The following is an 18,327-nucleotide window of genomic DNA, read 5'->3' on the forward strand; positions in this document are numbered from 1 at the left end:
TAACTTTACATGCCTTCTGAAAGTCCAAATATACCGTATCCACTGGTTCCCTCATCATCTCTATTAGTTATATCCTTGGAAATTCCAGTAGATTTGTCAAGCATGATTTCCCTTTCATAATCTATGCTGACTCTGTTTAGCACAGGGCTAATTAGCTGGCTTTTAAAGCAGACCAAGGCAGTCCAGCAGCACGGTTCGATTCCCGTACCGGCCTCCCTGAACAGGTGCTGGAATGTGGCAACTAGGAGCTTTTCACAGTAACTTAATTTGAAGCCTACTTGTGACAATAAGCAATTTTCATTTCATTTTATCCTGTAAAAAGCATTTGCAGTTCAACGGTAATGTAAATTCCCACGGAGACAGAGTAACTCATTTACTTAGAGGAGAGAAATCCCACAAGTAATTGTCAGGTTTAAGTCTCTCATCTCTACTGGTTCTGGTAGCAGAGGTACAATATAAAGTACGTACAGATTTTTGTTTGCCATCTCCTTTCTCAAATAGGCTACATGCTGTGTCATTTAACCAACTGATGGAAGTCTCTAACTATAGAACATTTAACAATGAAATTATGTGGTGAACCTTTCTCAGGTGCCACACATAGGGACCTACATGGGTAGGTCCATTTTGGGTCCACTATGAATGTACGCAGCCTCAACAAAACATGGGGTTTAAATTAATTGAATTTTTTTCCAGTTACCCCAAATATACAGAATTCCAGATAACCAAATTACCTCTCACTCAAATGTATTTAAATTCAGAGCTGACCAATTATGTTCAATGCACTATTAAACCTTGTCAACAACCAATGATTCACTTCAAAAGTGTGGGCTTTATTGTATACACTCTCATATCATGATGCTGCTCACTGTGGGAAATATCAGACAACTGTGCTCTAGGTCAGTGGCAGTGATGGCAACCAAGTCAAAGAACCCAAGGGAGTAGGGGAAAAGTGTGGAGAGAGTCTAGGTAGGAAAAGAAATTGTACTGGCAAACTTTTAATTTGCTTTTCGCAGTTCTTTAATTATGTTAAAATATTGTTTGCAGGGGTAAATAAAGACCTGATGAGGAAGAAATATGGCAACTGTCAGTTTTTCCATTCTGTCTATAGTTAAGAGGTTCTGAAAGAAAAGAGAACTTTGTTCCCATTTAAAGTGTGACATGCGTCATACACAAGGATTTTTAACTGCATAGAAAGAAGTTCAAATTTACTTTTGAACGCTACTTTTTGATTGACTCATTTGTTGAAGGAATGTTGTGGTATGTAAATTACAAAAGAAACAATGCTCATCAAGTCTTTATCCACTTAACTAGATGGAGTACTGCTGCCAATGATACACTGCTTTCACTAAGTGTTGGTCTTTTCCCAGCACATTACAGTAAAATCATTTAACTGCCGGAGCCTGCGTTGTCGATCAATAAATCACGGTAGCAAAATGAAAGTCAGAATAGTCAGGAAAATATCCTAGCCTTAAAAGTTCAACTAGAAAATCTCAGCAAGAATCTTTTGAGTCCTCAGAATACACATATATGTATGGAACTATAGGAGGCCTAATTAACTGCGGACAATGATAAATAAATAATCAATCTTCCTCAGAAGTGGAATAATATGCTGTATTCCACATGGAGTGAAAGAAAACAGGGAAAACTGAAAGAAAATCTGAATTGGATTTAATGAAATCAAGGTTCAGCATTGTTGTACAAGTTGAAATGAGATCCATACACCCATTTTAGATCTGCACTCTTGTTTGTTTAGATTGGTGCGCGTGTTTGTGAGTTGCAAACACCAACCAATATGTCCAGATCCTTATCATCCGAGTCGGCAGTTAGGATCAATGGTGACCCTCTCAAACACACCTGATCTCATCCCCCTTCTCGATTACCTCATCCCTTCCTCCCATCCGCACGTTCACCTCCATCTCCTAACCTCCCAACCAGCAACCCCCTTGGAGTTACCGGTGAGCCTTTGTATGGGTGAAGATTAGTTCGGCCCAACAGGTAGATTGTGTCAGAGTACCCGTCGTCCCTTTGAATTCTGATGATGAAGCCCAAGGAAAGTTTTAGGACAGTTCTAGAGGCCTGTGTTCTGGCATGCCATCATTGTTTGCCACAAGAATCATATTTGGCTTAAGTTCTGGCCCATTTCAGAGAGCACTTAATTTAATTGGTTTGGTCATCTGGTGTGTTGACTCTCTACTTTAAATGCAATCTTACAAATATGGCTCCTGTTCTTCTGTTTGCCATGCTCTCTGCTCACTTATTTAGCACACGTACAAATAAGTAGCATTAGATGGTCAATCAAATCTAGTTAATGGGAATGTATATGGCTTAACATAACTTCTGAAACATACAGATTTCTTTATTATTCAAGCTAAGAGCCAATTGTTGAATGTTACCAATAGTGAAAAAACTGAGAGAGAAGCAAGGCAAATCTAATAATGTGATCCAAACTGGAGTTTGAAAATCCATAGGTAGAAGGAGGGTAAGATTGAGGGAGGAACATTTTGAGGTACAGGAAGAAATGAGTTAGAAGATGGTATGGTGAGTCTTGATTTCAACATAGCAAGGATAGAAACGAAGAGAAAAACCAGTTAGAATGGCTATTTAATATCAATATAAATGTAGACTGTTGTTAACCAACTGATCTTGAGAAATATTCTCTCAAAGGTTATATTTTTTTGATGGAAGGGGCGTTTAACTCTGACATTAAGTGCATCTATTTCCCACTTTACCTCATTCACTTGTTTCTTGTCAAGGTGGAACACCTGGCCAGAACTTGTGGAAGCAATTTCCTCGTATACTTTATAACCAACATGGCTTCGATCACCACAGTCCCCAGTTAACACAAATACAACCTGCAAAAAAGGAAAATATAAGAAAAATCTCAATAAGTGCAAGTTATTTTGTATTAATTGCATTCACTTCCATCACTACTACTGGATATCAACAGCCAGGTCAGATGATCTATTGCTATGAACAGTGAAGAGGCTGATTGAATAGGTCAGTGTAATCATCTTTTATCAATACCCTGCTGTCTCCTGATTTTTTTTTTCTACATGCCTGATGCTGGGATCAAAAATGTAATTATGACACATTGCAAATTTCTCAACATTTTTGACATGATGAAAAGGTTAAGGAGGAATCAAAGTCTCTGAAAAGTAGAAATTATTTCCACTTCCCAAATGGTCTTCAGTCGTCTTCCTTTAATCTTCTTTCCAGAAACAGTGACTCATCCCGGATGTTATGATTTGAGGGGCACCAGCAACCCTCTAGGACCATGATAATTGATCAATCCTTCTTTTCAGGGTCGAGAAAATGAGTACGATCATGGGCTGCCTTCCCTGTTAAATTAAAATCAGCATCCAAATTTGAAGTTCTCAGCTAACAACCAATAGTGGGAACCTTGCTTGATCATCCTTCTGCACAAGAAACATCGGCAAATATAACACAACCATTCTCCATGTTGAAATTATGCAATAATGCACACCTTTAAGGAAACTGGGAGGACGATAAGGGCATTAAAAAATATAACTATATATGCATTATCACTTATGTTCTTATGTCTAATACATGAAATGCATTTTAACACCAGGTGAATTTTACTATTTACAGCCACTAGTTAATATTATATCATAAGTCGTGAGTAAGAGCTGATCCTCGATAGGCCAAAACTGCATGAGCACCAAACTGACATGTTGCCTCTAAGTATCCCGGAACAGTGAACCTATTCAGCAGTGAGTAATGTGTGGGCCTTTAGACACGATAACTCTGTTTCCTGGATTAGTTTGCAAATGCAGGAGAGGCACAAAGAAAACAGACAAGGTTATTATTTATTCCATGGTGGGATGGCCAACCAAATCATCTGGCTGACAACTTCCGAAAACATTTTTTAAAAAATTACTTGGGGAATTTCATTTGTTCAACGAGTTCCAGATAATCATATAAACTAGCTCAGCAGAATTCTCCTGTGCAGATCACTTCCAAATCAGTCCCACGGCAACACTACATTTCCCTCAGTTCTAATTTTAAAATAAATATACTTCCCATCCTCCTGGGCCTGAACTTGGGCTGAGGTGGCAACAAAACATATTCCCCCAAGCTTTGCTTTTCCACCAGCACAGTGAACTCGAGGATTAGCCAGTGAATCGGCAAAGATAACTCAATTACTTTTATATATGATAATCTGCAAAAATCTTGCTTCAGGTCCAAGTATAATATTTCTTGGCCGACAGACTTTGAATTTACAGCACAATTCTGTATTTCAACACTGTCTGAATGTTTTAACTTATGTACCTCAGTAGTACAGATTTCCGGTCTTTGCATTAACCACTTCTGTTTCCTCAGAACAACTGGAGGCTCTCTGGGTAAACAAACTTAGCTCTGCATTGTCTCACTCAGGCAAATGGAAAAACAAATAGAACAAATGTCAGATTTCTGGTTTCTTGCTATTAAGCCAGACAGTATGACTACGATTCCAAATATGAGGGGCTGAATGGTAGAGCAATCAGGGTTCAAGTGGGCAGCACAGTTGCTTCACAGCTCCAGGGTCCCAGGTTCGATTCCCAGCTTGGGTCACTGTGCGGAGTCTGCACGTTCTCCCCGTGTTTGCGTGGGTTTCCTCCGGGTGCTCCGGTTTCCTCCCACAGTCTAAAGATGGGCAGGTTAGGTGGATTGGCTTTGCTAAATTGCCCTTAGTGTCTAAAAAGTTTAGATGGAGTTACAGGGATAGGGTGGAGGTGTGGGGATAGGGTGGAGGTATGGGCTTAGGTAGGGGCTCTTTCCAAGGGCCGTGCAGACTCGATGGGCCGAATGGCCTCCTTCTGCACTGTAAACTCTATTTGATGAAATGGGATGAATAGTTCCTGTCCTCCTGGCTTAAAAGTCCTAACTGAATTGAGTTTCAGGAGTTTGAATCAGGTTTCTCAAGTGAGAGGTTCCATGGTTCGAATCTACCCAAACTGGCATCAAATTGACAATTTTTCTCATCGGCTATACAGCAAACTCTCACTTGAAATTTGATTTAAAAAATAGAGACATGCTGTCCAAGTTATGTTATGTCAGGACAGTTCGCAAGAAAACCAACCCTAAAAGGAACAACAATTTATACTGCATGAGAAGAGCATGCCGATTGGCTGCCAGTGGGGGGGGGGGGGGGGGGGGGGGGGGGGGTGTGAGTGGGAGAAATTGTATGGATGTGATTTCTCTCTTGGATCCCTCCCTCTCGAACTTGTTCAGACTTTACACTAGGGCGGACAGAGCCTCAGACAGACAGTCCATCTTTGCTCAAATTAAGTTGTTAAGTGGGCACTTAATGGCCATGTAAGGGCCTTCCCCCATCCCCAACCTGACTGCCAATACCCCAATCTCCCCCTCATGACCTTCCAGGCTTTGCCTATGCACCCTGACCCATGTCTTACCTTTCCTCCCACTCCCACAACTTCATTCCAGGCAGCATATTGTAGTGCCTCTTCCAACAGTGCAGCACTGTGCCTGGAAAGACTGGGTAGATGTCGGCCAATCAGACTGGCCGGCAGATCTCCAATGCAGGAATTCCTCCTTGGGATGAGCAGAAGGCCCGCCTTCTGCCAATAAACTCATTAGTGCGAGAAATGGCATCATGCCTGCTGAAGTGACGATGCGTTCCCCACCGACTCCTCAGAAGGCCAGGCCCCCACCACTCTGAAAATCTAGGCCTATGTTTTGAGTTTTGCAAGCCTGGGCTGGTTTTGTGCAGTCTGTACTTTGTCTATTGCAAACAGCTGAAGGGACATGCTGTTTAATCTGACATACATCCTACATACCTAGCATCACACCGGCATTGAAATTCATATACCACTTGTGTGATAGGCAAAATGCTTATTTTACTTGATGGAAGCATCCTGTTAATGGTGAATACAATTCGTGTTGCTACCGTATAGTAGAAGCAGCAAACCTGCTCTTTGCATTTTTTAGCCACCTTACTCTTCCAGGGTCATCTGCCTTACCCGTTATACTCCATGCATTGAAGCAGATATACTCCCGACCTCCAGGCCCACTAAGTTCAACCTCCCCAATCCTACCCTTCCTCTTAGCCAGCCTGACCCTGGTACCATGCTCATCCCCAGTCTCTGCTGGCTTACTGCCCTGATTCCCATCCCCCAGCCAAATTAGTTTAAGCTCACCCGAACCAAACCAGCAAACCTCCCAGCCAGGATATTGATGCCCCTCCAGTTCAGGTATAACCCGTCCTTCTTGTACAGGCCCCACCTTCCCTGAAAGATATCCCAGTGAAGCCCACCCTCCTGCACCAGTTCTTTAGCCACATGTTCAACTGCACTATATCACTGTTGCTAGCCTCGCCAGCACGTGGCATGGTAATAAACCTGAGATTACTACCCTTGAGGTCCTGCTTTTTAATCTTTTATCTAGCTCCCTAAATTGCCATTGCAGGACCTCGCTACTCTTTCTACCTATGTCATTCATGCCAATGTGGACAATGACCTTTGTCTGATTTCCCTCCCATTTTAGGATGCTTTTTAGCCACTCAGAGACATCTAGGACCCTGGCACCAGGGAGGCAAGCTACCATATTTGGCAAGAACACCCAGTTGTGCAGCCTGCTAGCTGCACAAAGAGAATGGAAAATTCCATCCTGCGTGTCCTCGACCCATCTCTTACCTGAGATTGTTTCTGCTGGATGAGCTGCAAAACTTCATGAGTGAGCCTGTAGTCCTTCGATCGTGCATCGGTGAAGACGTAGATGAAAGAACCAGGAAGGGAAATTTCCAAAGCAATTTTGATTGCACCAATGCTCATTTCTGGGCAATCGCCACCACCCTGTTTTGAATCAATAAGAAAAAAAGCTTGCATTAACACCGTCAACTCCAGCTTTCTACAAGGATCAGTGAAGCTAACTTAATTGTTGGACAAGAAAAATACTGTGGCTGCTGGAACTCTGAAATAAAAACAAAAATTGCTGAGAAAACTCAGCAGACCGGCATCCATCAGTGGAGAGAGAAACAGAATAAACATTTCAGCTTAATTGCTTTTCAAATGGAAGTATGCAAGATGCTAAAAGGCATGGATAAAGTAGACGTGGAGCGGATGCTTCCTCTTGTGGGGCATTCTAGAATGAGAGGTCATAATCTTAGGATAAGAGGTAGAAAATTTAACATGGAGTGGATGAGAAACTACTTCTCCCAAAGGGTTGTGAATCTGTGGAATTCGCTACCCTGGAGTGTGGTGGATGCTGGGACAGCGAATAAATTTAAGGAGGAGTCAGACAGATTTTTAATTGGTTAATGGGTTTAAGAGTTATGGAGAACTGGCAGGATGGTGGTGTTAAGATCAGGATGAGACAGCCATGATTAAATAGCGGAGCAGACCTGATGGGCCAAATGACCTAATTCTGCTGCTATATCGTACGAACTTATGAACATACAAGTTTCAATTGAATAGAAAGCATATACTCATGAACTGGTAAAATAGTCTAAGAGTCTCAAAATTAGTGCAAGCACAATTATTGGCCTGGTCGAGGGCAGCTTGCCATTTACTCATTTTGTGGAAAATTCAATGCAGTCATGAAAAAAACCCATGGCCAGAAGCCTTAATTGACAATAGCATTGGAAAAGAAGATTTTGAGGATGTTCAAGCTCTTAGCTATATTGGCAGATTCTCAAAGTTCTCAGGGTTCTGCTGGAACCGCCATGCATTTTTGGTTCCCAAGCTGTTTTCACAGTCCTATATGTTCTGATTTCATCGCTATCAGAAGCACCTACAAATCTCATTACTTTCAATCACTTGCTTCATATAATTTTGGAGGATCTGCTCTTGGTTAATGCTTTGCTTCATACTTGTACTGTATGCTGCTGGAGCAGACATTTCAGACAGAATTTGCCTCCCTGGCAAGATAAATAAATGTTTTTTTCACAGATTTGTCTTTAATAATATTAACTCTAATAATATAAATGTTGTTGAAGATTAAGATCCTGTAAAAGAAAAGCCAAATCAGAGATGCCCAATTTAAAATGTGTCCAAATTTCTTGTTTCTAAGACTCAAGACTGAAGAAGTGTTTTTGCTACTTATTTTTTTTTTAAAACATTAATTCTGATATACATTATGGACAGAATTTTACCTTTTTAGTACAGAGTGCACTCTGTGTAAATACAAATTGAGGCATGGCCCACACAGTCAGGCTGGCAGGGCAGAGCTGGAAAAAGCTGGGAATCCAGAGATTGGAGCAACACTTTTAAAGCGTGGCCCGATTTTGAAACAAAAAAAAAAAATCAGGAACCCCCCCCCCACAATCCCCCTTCCGACAAACACGGGAAACCCTCCCGTGGAGATCTGCAGAGGGCCCCCGTCCCCAACATTTTGAATAAAATCTAAGTAGTTATTTTATAATGGTTATTTCCTCTTTGACATGCAAGGTAGCGGGTAGTTTTTGTTTTAGAACCAGTATAAGACTGTATCATATAAATATTTTTCCTAATAATGTATCAATTGATACACAACATGGCTTTCAGGCTCAACAGAAGGGCACATCTGGAATCAAGATAGCTATATCAAAATGAATGGAATGCTGGCTGCAAATTGTCCTCTTCCCCATTAGCAACAGTATTTGGCAAGAACAAAAAGCCCTCAAGCACCAGCTGAAAATCATTCCAACATCTACTCCCCCCTTTAAGAAGTAACATTTCCTGCATCTCCAACATCATTAGCAATGTGACAGTTCGAGGGTTGCTGAATTGCCCTCCTTAATCACAGAGGCCAACACAGAAATGCAGCAGTTGACTTTCCCAGCAAGAGTTCATAGGGAAGACTGCAGACAGACAGAAAGTTATGAAGGCAACTTCAATTACATGGAAAGAATGTATTCACTTGTGTCATTCATCCTTGGCAGAGAAGTGTATCGTATGGAGGAGAGGGGAACTGACTAGTGTTTGTAGATCAGTACTACAGTCACTGGTTAATTTCTTCCCGCTGTTCTAGCACAAAACTGTCTATTCAAGCACACATTAAGTTAGAAAAAAAAATGAAAACTGCATTTCTCTTTCTAAATAACGGTCTTTTATTTTTCTTCCCACTTTGAGCTCCATGCTGCCATCAATCTACCTATCATCAGGAAACCAGGCTGAGATTTTCTTTGCTGCTATCAGTGCTCTTTCAAGAATGAATAGGCTTCTGTAAAGACCACAGGAAATAGCAATTCCTACCTATGCTCCTACTTTAGTCATGGACAAATCCATATAACAGGACATACAGAGCTAGAAGGCCTGAAGTCCATCTTTGTTGGGACTCAAAATCACAATTATTGTGTGTGAAACAAGTGTCTTAACCATTACAACACCAAGCCAAATTGGCCCATATGTTAGCATCTGGCACACTTGTTTACAAAAACCAAATAACTAAGAACAACCAAGACATGTAAAAACATGTAGCTACAGAGGACTTGGATTTGTAAATTAAGCGAATGGTATGTACAACAATTCTTTTACTTTGAAGAGAACAAAACATGCATTTACTTTGATGATTCTGCTTTCCACACCAGAGCAGGGGCTGGTTTAGCACAGGGCTAAATCGCTGGCTTTGAAAGCAGACCGAGGCAGGCCAGCAGCATGGTTCAATTCCCGTACCAGCCTCCCCGAACAGGTGCTGGAATGTGGCGACTAGGGGCTTTTCACAGTAACTTAATTTGAAGCCTACTCGTGACAATAAGCGATTTTCATTTCATTTCATTCATTTCAGAGCCTCTAAAATGTGCTCCTTTTTCCTGAGGACTCCCCTTTGCTGTGGTCAACAAGACCCACAATCAGGTCAGTTCCATTTACATTGTCCTCACTGCTCACTCATCCCCGTTCACCCTACCAGTCTCCAGATTATACCACCTTCAGACATTCTTGACAGCAACAATCCTTGCATTTATATAGGACCTTTGATGAAGAAAACACCCCATAGCACTGGTGGGGCCATAATGAGATGGAAATTGACACCTAGCTAAAGGAGGAGATATTAGATATAGTGTATAAAAGAACGTTCAAAGAAGCGGATTTTAAGAGGGTCTTAAAATAAATAAGGGATTCTGAGAGGCAGAGGTGTTTGGTTGAGGGAGTTTCAGAGCTACGGGCTTCAATATTCATTTTAATATATCAGCATTATTTTGATGACAAGGAGATCAGGGAAAAGCTGGTCTAACTGATCTAATCGCGACATAAAAATTTAGAGTAATTAGGAGTCATGGTTTCTTGTACTAGTGACTTGAGCGTCCCGAAATTAGTACACCCGTTTCTTTTTCCCCATCAAAACAGGTGACGGAAAACAGAAAATATGGTGGTGATTTTGTCAACTTCAACTTTTCCCTCCAATTTTCTGTTCTTGTCCTGCTCTAAGCTGAGCTACAATTCTGCGGAAGGAAACTTTACAGTACTTTGCTTAAGAAGCCATTCTTCATTGATGAACCTGGATAGTAAATGCTATTATTTCACACAAGGACTATCACAGTTGAACCTAGCCCAGCCCTCCAGAGGCTACAAGTCAGTGAAGAGGAGCAGTAGTGTGGGATTTACGTTCTTCCCTAGTTCCAATTATTAACCCAGTTATAAAACGTGCTACACCAAATTGTATTCAGCCAAATCATAAAGGTGGAGGGGAGCCAAGCTGCACATAATTTTTATTGGCTGTTATTAAATATGTCAAGACAATATTAATCATTTAATTGTGTGAATTGTGCAAATTTGGTGTTTTATTTGAACCTTGAACTTAAACAGTTACCTACTTCCTCACTTTACATGTTACAAAAATGTCAGGTAGACAGAAAAGAGAAGTAATCCAATTAAATGTCTGCAGTAGGGAGCACTCTGCAAAACAAAAATGATGGTCTTCAAGCACTGAATATTCCAGAAATTCTAATGGAGTATGGAAATAGAGAAATACAGCACAGAACAGGCCCTTCGGCCCACGATGTTGCGCCGAACTTTTGTCCTAGGTTAATCATAGAATTTTGGACAATTTTTCATGGCCAATCCACCCAACCTGCACATCTTTGGACTGTGGGAGGAAACCGGAGTACCCGGAGGAAACCCACGCAGTCACGGGGAGGATGTGCAGACTCCACACAGACAGTGACCCAAGTCGAAATCGAACTTGGGACCCTGGAGCTGTGAAGCAATTGTGCTTTCCACAATGCTACCGTGCTGCCCTTAAGAAGTTAACCTACACTCCATTATTCTACCCTAATCCAAGTACCTATCCAATAGCCGCTTGAAGGTCCCTAACTTTTCCGACTCAACTACTACCACAGGCAGTGCATTCCATGCCCCCACTACTCTCTGGGTAAAGAACCTACCTCTGACATCCCCTCTATATCTTCCACCATTTATCTTAAATTTATGTCCCCTTGTAATGGTGTGTTCCACCCGGGGAAAAAGTCTCTGACTGTCTACTCTATCTATTCCCCTGATCATCTTATAAACCTCTATCAAGTCGCCCCTCATCCTTCTCCGTTCTAATGAGAAAAGGCCTAGCACCCTCAACCTTTCCTCGTATGACCTACTCTCCATTCCAGGCAACATCCTGGTAAATCTCCTTTGCACCTTTTCCAAAGCTTCCACATCCTTCCTAAAATGAGGTGACCAGAACTGCACACAGTACTCCAAATGTGGCCTGACCAATGTTTTGTACAGCTGCATCATCACCTCACGGCTCTTAAATTCAATCCCTCTGCTAATGAACGCTAACACACCATAGGCCTTCTTCACAGCTCTATCCACTTGAGTGGCAACTTTCAAAGAACTATGAACATAGACCCCAAGATCTCTCTGCTCCTCCACATTGCCAAGAACCCTACCATTAACCCTGTATTCCGCATTCAGATTTGTCCTTCCAAAATGGACAACCTCACACTTGTCAGGGTTAAACTCCATCTGCCACTTCTCAGCCCAGCTCTGCATTCTATCTATGTCTCTTTGAAGCCTGTGGAAACTACAGAATCCTATTTCATAATGTAACATACGCAGCACATATCTACCAAACAGAATATGTATCACCTTCATAGTAAAAATAGAAAGTGCGAGAAAAATTCAGCAGGCCTGGCAGCATCTGTGGAAAGAGAAATAGAGTTCAGGGGCAGTACTCTCCGTCCATTCACGGCAGTGAAATTCTCCGGTCCCACTGCAGTCAATGTGAGATACGGCTAAGCACTAAATTCTCCTATGTCTTATCGACTTGCCAGGTGCTTCCTGACGGATGACCCGGCAAGACCACGACCAGTATCTCGAACGTCAATTAGGGTCAGAAATGGTCCCCCTTGGGCTTCACAGCAGAAATGGCTGTCCCACCAGCTGATTCATCTGGACCGCGCCCGTCAGCTCCCACTAACAAGGGGGAGCAGCACATAAACTGCTCCCTCCGAATACACTCCAGACAGCACACAGCCATGCCAACTCGGAGACCTGTGCCACGCTTCAGAAATGCCGACCGGACCGGGCAGCTGGACGCCGTGGATTCGGGATGGGCCACCCTGTTCAGTGATCAGCCACAGGTCTGCCAGTGCCGCCTACGAGGCAGTGGCCATCAGTTCAGGCTGCGTCAGGAGGAGGACTGCAGTCCATAGCAGGAAGCTTGATGACCTCTACCCCACACAGGTCAGGTTGACATCGGTCCTGCCTGCCACTCCCCAGACCTGCCTCCCCCCCAGACCTTGCCCCACAATTAGTCAGCAGCTGGTGCCACATACCACACCAGCACCACCCCCACCTCCTGATGCAGAATATTGCACCTGTGCACAGGCACATCCTGGCACCCACCAGCAGAACCCCCCCCCCCCAATGCCCAGCAGCAGTGTCCATGCCCGTCTCCCACCATAAACCAGGGTGCCAAAGAGCTGGCTGGGCTGGGGGACCCCGCCCTGCACACAACCTTAGGCCACTGCAGGGACCCCTGACCATGGCCGGGAACATTGGGCGCGATTCTCCCAAAACGGGAGAAATCGTAAGGCTGGCGTCAAACCCGGGCGGGTTTGACGCCAGCGCGCCCCTTCCCGACCGGGAACCGATTCTGGTCCCCGGTCGGGGCTAGCAGCCCGACGCCGCAAGCTCCGGCATCGCGGGCTTAACGAATTTCGTTAAACCCGCTTGCCGGAGTTAGCGCCGGGTGACGCGTCATATGACGTCAGCCGCGCATGCGCGGATTGGAAGACTCCAACCCGCGCATGCGCGGATGACGTCATCGCGTATTTGCGCGAAACCCGCGCATGCGCGGGCCGGGATGCCCCTCAGCCGCCCCGCGAATGGATACTGCGGGGCGGCGGAAGAACAAATAGTGCGCGGGCATCGGGCCCGCTGCCCGCGATCGGTGCCCACCAATCGCGGGCCCATGGCACCCTTGGCACAGCCGTGGTACTGCCGTGCCAATCGATGCCATGGTTATAAAAGCGAGTTCTTCCCGCCGTTTTTACGAACGGCCAGACCAGGTCTGTTTGCCGTTCGTAAAAACAGCGTAAAGGGCTGGGACTTGGGCCCATCGAACAGCTGTGAATCGCTGCCGGCCGTAAAAAAACGGCGGCAGCGATTCGTGTCGGGAGTTGGGCGGGGGGGGGGGGGGGGGGGGGGGGGGAATAGCGGGAGGGCGGGAAAAATGTCGGGAAGGCCCTCCCGCTATTCTCCGACCCGTCGTGGGGGTCGGAGAATTTCGCCCATTGAGTGTCACATGTACCGAAGTACAGGGAAAAGTATTTTTCTACGGCCAAGGGAACTTACGCAGTAGACAAAAGGAATAATCGACAAAGTACATAGACAAATAGTGATTGGTTACAGTGCGGATCAAGGGCCAAGCAAAGCAAATACATGAGCAAGGGCAGCATACGGCATTATGAATAGTGTTCTTACAGGGAACAGATCAGCCCAAGGGGAAGTGAGGAGTCCAATAGCGGTGGGGAAGAAGCTGTTCCTATGTCTGGATGTGCGGGTCATCAGACTTCTGTATCTTCTGCCTGATGGAAGGGTCTGGAAGAGGGGAACGCCTGGGTGTGAGGGGTCTCTGACAATGCTGCCGGCCTTCCTGAGCCAGCAGGAGGTGGAGACAGAATCAATGTGGGGGTGGCAAGCTTGTGTGATGCGCTAGGCTGAGTTCACCACACTCTGCAGTTTCTTGTGATCTTGGGCCGAGAAGTTGCCATACCAAGCTGTGATGCAGCCGGATAGGATGCTCTCTATCGCACATCTGTAGAAGTTTGAGAGAGTCGATGCAGACATGCGGAATTTCTTTGTCTTCTGTAGGAAGTAGAGATGTTGAGCTTTCTTGGCTGTTGCATCAACGTGAGTGGACCAGGACAGACTGTTGGTGATGGTGACCCCCCCAGGAACGTAAAGCTATCGACCATCTCCACTTCAGGGGGGTCAGGTTGTGCTATCCTTCCTCAAGTCGATGATCAGTTCCTTGGTATTTCCGACATTTAGAAAGAGGTTGTTTTCGGTACACCATGCATCCAAGTGATCTATCTCCCTTCTGTAGTTTGATTGGTCGTTGTTTGAGATACTACCCACCACAGTCATATCATCCACAAATTTATAGATCGAATCGGCGTTATATCTTGCCACACAGTCATGTGTGTATAGGGAGTATAGTAGGGGACTGAGCACACATCCGTGCGGGGCCCTGGCATTGAGGCCTATTGTGCAGGAGGTGCTGTTATCTATCCTGACAGATTGCAGTCTGTTGGTGAGGAAGTCAAGGATCCAGCTGGAAAAGGAGGGGCCAAGTCCAAGATTGCAGAGTTTGATTATTAGACTTGTTGGGATAATGGTGTTGAAGGTGGAGCTGTAGTCCATGAACAACAGTCTGAAGGGGCTGTTTAGCACAGGGCTAAATCGCTGGCTTTGAAGGCAGACCAAGCAGGCCAGCTGCAGGGTTCGATTCCCGCAACAGCCTCCCCGAACAGGTGCCGGAATGTGGCGACTAGGGGCTTTTCACAGTAACTTCATTTGAAGCCTACTCGTGACAATAAGCGATTTTCATTTTTCATGTAGGTGTCCTTGTTGTCGAGGTGTTCGAGTGTTGATTGTAGAGCCAGGGAGATAGCATCTGCTGTGGACCGGTTGCTGCGGTGATAGGTGAACTGCAATAGATCGAGACTGTCTGGGAGGCTGATGTTGATCCATCTCATGGCTAGCCGCTCAAAGCATTTCATGATAGGGCCACCAGTCAGTATTCTTTGAGGCATGCTACCATATTCTTCTTTGGTACTGGTATTATGGTGGTTTTCTTGAAAGAGGTGGGTACCTTGGAGTGGAGAAGTGAGGTGTTGAAGATATCTGCGAATACACTCTCCAGTTGGTCTGTGCAGTTCTCGTCCAGGGACTCCATCAGGGTCCATCGCTTTCCAAGGGTTCACTTTCAAGAAGACAGCTCTTATCTCTGAAGCTGTAATTGTGGGTATGGGTGTGTCCAGGGCTGCTGGGGCGGGTGGCACTGATGTAATCGCTGTCTGTTCAAAGCGGGTATAGGACTTGTTCAGTTCATTGGGGAGGAATGCCCCAGAGATTCCGCCTGGTCTTGCTTTGTAGCCTGTAATCTCTTTTAATCCCTGCCATAGACATCTTGGGTTTGTGTCATTGGCCTGAGACTCTAGTTTGATCCAGTACTGCCTTTTGGCGTCCCTGATGGCATTACGTACGTCTTACCAACATTACGAGGACCAGGCTGGGGTACTCTCTCCAATCCACACACACTCACCCGCTGACCGTGAGGATGTCCCCAGTGCTGAAGCCCAGCTCTTTGTTTGATTGTTGGCTGCTGCCTCTAAGGTGTTGACCCCTCCTAGTGTTGACACCTCCGGGCTGACCCCTTCGGTTTTAGGCCAAAGTGTCCAGGCCTCAGTTTGATTGGGTTAGGCAATAGCACTTGCCTGCGACATGGCAAGTGTACCCCTGAAATGCCACTCAAAAGCTGTGAAGTGCTCATATAATTAACAAGTCCAATTCCCTATTAGCAATAGCCTTCAGCTGTGCAGTCAGAGAGAATTCAAGTGACCTGCACCATATTACAGACAGGAATCTGCCCTGGCGGTGTTTGAATCTGCCCAGGCAGTAGCTGAAGTTGCCCCTGTTATGGGTATACATAATCTGGGGTTGGCCTGTAGGGCCCGTGGGTGCTGAGCCCCTTAATCCCCAGCCCAGGGGTGACCTCCCACTGATGCCGCCCTGCTCGCCAACCTGGCCCCCCCCCCCCCCCCCCCCCCCCAAATCCCCTACCCGGCCCACCCCCTGCCTGCAGCTCCGGTGCCCCGCGGCTGCATGCCCTGTAACAAAAATGGCTATTCACCCCTTCCGATCCCCACACCAGCCATTGCACTAGCTTTCAGTATTGAAATAGGTGTGCTAAAGGGTGCTCGCGTGACCTCCCACTGGGGAGCTGGTTAGATCTCGGGAGGCCGTTAGCTAGGGCGTCCATTTCATTAATGAAATGGAGATAGCTCTCAATTTTTTATTGGAACCTCACCACATTTAGGCAGGATCTAGAACCCGCTAACAGGAGCGGGCTGGTTAGATCAGAAATCGATCGGCGCCTGGTGTGAATCCTAATTTCAGCCTCTCCAGTGATCTAACCAGCTCGCTCGCACAGATCCACACCGAGTGCAACATAGCCTTTAGACTGTACCAATATTTAAGATGACTGGAGTTAAGTGAACAGAGACCAAAGTATTGTTCAGAAGATTTCAAGGGCGAGTTAACAAAGAGTTCTGTGTTAAAGAGGCAATTGCAATAACCAGATTTGAAGTTAAACAGCAGCCAGCGAGGCTAGAAATAGGAGGATATGCAGCGAAACACGTGGCTAAACTGATGGTGTTGGAGGGAGGGTTTCAGATTCCTGGACCATTGGGATCTCTTCTGGTGTAGGTGGGACCTGTACAAGAAGGACGGCGTGCATCTAAACTGGAGGGGCACCAATATCCTGGCTGGGAGGTTTTGCCAGAGTCACTCAGGAGGATTTAAACTAGTATGGCGGGGGGAGGGGGGTGTGGAACCAGAACGCTAGGTTAGAAGGTGTAATAACTGAAGTTGAAATAAGAGAACAACATCACCCTATCTGCTCAAACGCAGTGGTTTGAAGTGTATTTGTTTCAATGCCAGAAGTATAGCAGGTAAGACAGATAAACTTAAAGTACTCAATTAGCACTTAGCACTTGGAATTTTGATGTTCTGTCTATCACAGAAAGCATGGTTAAAGGAAGGGCAGGATTGGCAGCTGAACGTTGGAGGGTATAGATGCTTCTGGAGAGAAAGAGGTGGGGAAGTAACATTACTGGTTAAGGAGAATATTATAGCCGTACAGGACACCTCGGAGGGCTCATACAATGAGGCAATCTGGGTATGCTCAGGAACAGGAAGGGGACAATCACAATGTTGGCCATTTATTACAGGCCCCCCAACTGCCAGATAGAGAGAGAGATTTTGGATAGGTGCAAAAGTAACAGGACTGTTGTGGTAGGGGATTTTAATTTCCCTATATTGACTGGAACTCATTTAGTGCTAGGAACTTGGATGGGGCAGAGTTTGTAAGGTGTATCCAGGAAGGCTTCTTAATGCTATATGTAGTAGTCCAACTTGGGATAGGGCAGCACTGGACCTGGTATTGGGGTATTAGCCCAGACAGGTGGTTGAGGTTTCAGTAGGGGAACATTTTGGGAGTAGTGACCAAAATGCAGTAAGTTTAGGGTACTTTGGATAGGGATGAGGGTAACCCTCGCATTAAGGTGCTAAGCTGCGGAAAGGAAAATTACAATAACATTAGACAGGATTTGAAGAATTCTGATTGGGTCGGCTGTTGGAGGGTAAATCAACATCGGAAATGTGGGAGTCTTTCAAGCGACAGTTGATTAAGATTCAGGAAAGTCAGGCTCCTGAGAGAACAAAGGGTAAGTATGGGAAGCCTTGGATAACGAGGGATATGGTGAACCTTGTCAAAAAGAAAAAGGAGGCTTTTGTACGGTTTGGAAGGGTGGGGACAGTCGAAACCCTTGAGAGTGAGAAGAAAGTAGAAGATACTTAAGTGGGAAATTAGGAGGGCTAGGAGGGGTCATGAAAGTCCTTGGCAAGTAGGATTAAGGTGAATCCCAAAGCTTTTTATTCATATGGAATATGAATTCCATGGTGGACAGGAAAAGGATTGGACCACTTAAGAACAGTGGGGGAAATCTATGTGTTGAGCCAGAGGAAATGAGGGAGCTACTAAATGAGTACTTTCCATCAGTGTTCACCAAAGAAAAGGACTTTGTGAAAGATGATTCTTGGGTAGAATGTGTGGACAGTCTGGGTCATGTTGACATCAAAAAGGAGGTGGTGTTGGGTCTTTTAA

The 18,327-nt window shown here is 45.1% G+C and overlaps 1 protein-coding gene across 2 annotated transcripts in view; it reads right to left on the reverse strand.

Moving 5' to 3' along the window:
• hmcn1 (hemicentin 1) overlaps positions 1-18,327 on the reverse strand; it is a 677,622-nt gene that overhangs the window by 585,842 nt on the left and 73,453 nt on the right. For both annotated transcript variants that reach the window (XM_038794621.1, XM_038794624.1), the window contains exons 3-4: positions 6,654-6,812; positions 2,730-2,852 (exon numbers count right to left, since the gene is read on the reverse strand). In XM_038794621.1, coding sequence (XP_038650549.1) covers positions 2,730-2,852; positions 6,654-6,812 — 282 coding nt within the window. The remainder of the gene's footprint in view (positions 1-2,729; positions 2,853-6,653; positions 6,813-18,327) is intronic.

This window comes from Scyliorhinus canicula, chromosome 4 (genome assembly GCF_902713615.1).
Source record: "Scyliorhinus canicula chromosome 4, sScyCan1.1, whole genome shotgun sequence".
NCBI lineage: Eukaryota > Metazoa > Chordata > Chondrichthyes > Carcharhiniformes > Scyliorhinidae > Scyliorhinus > Scyliorhinus canicula.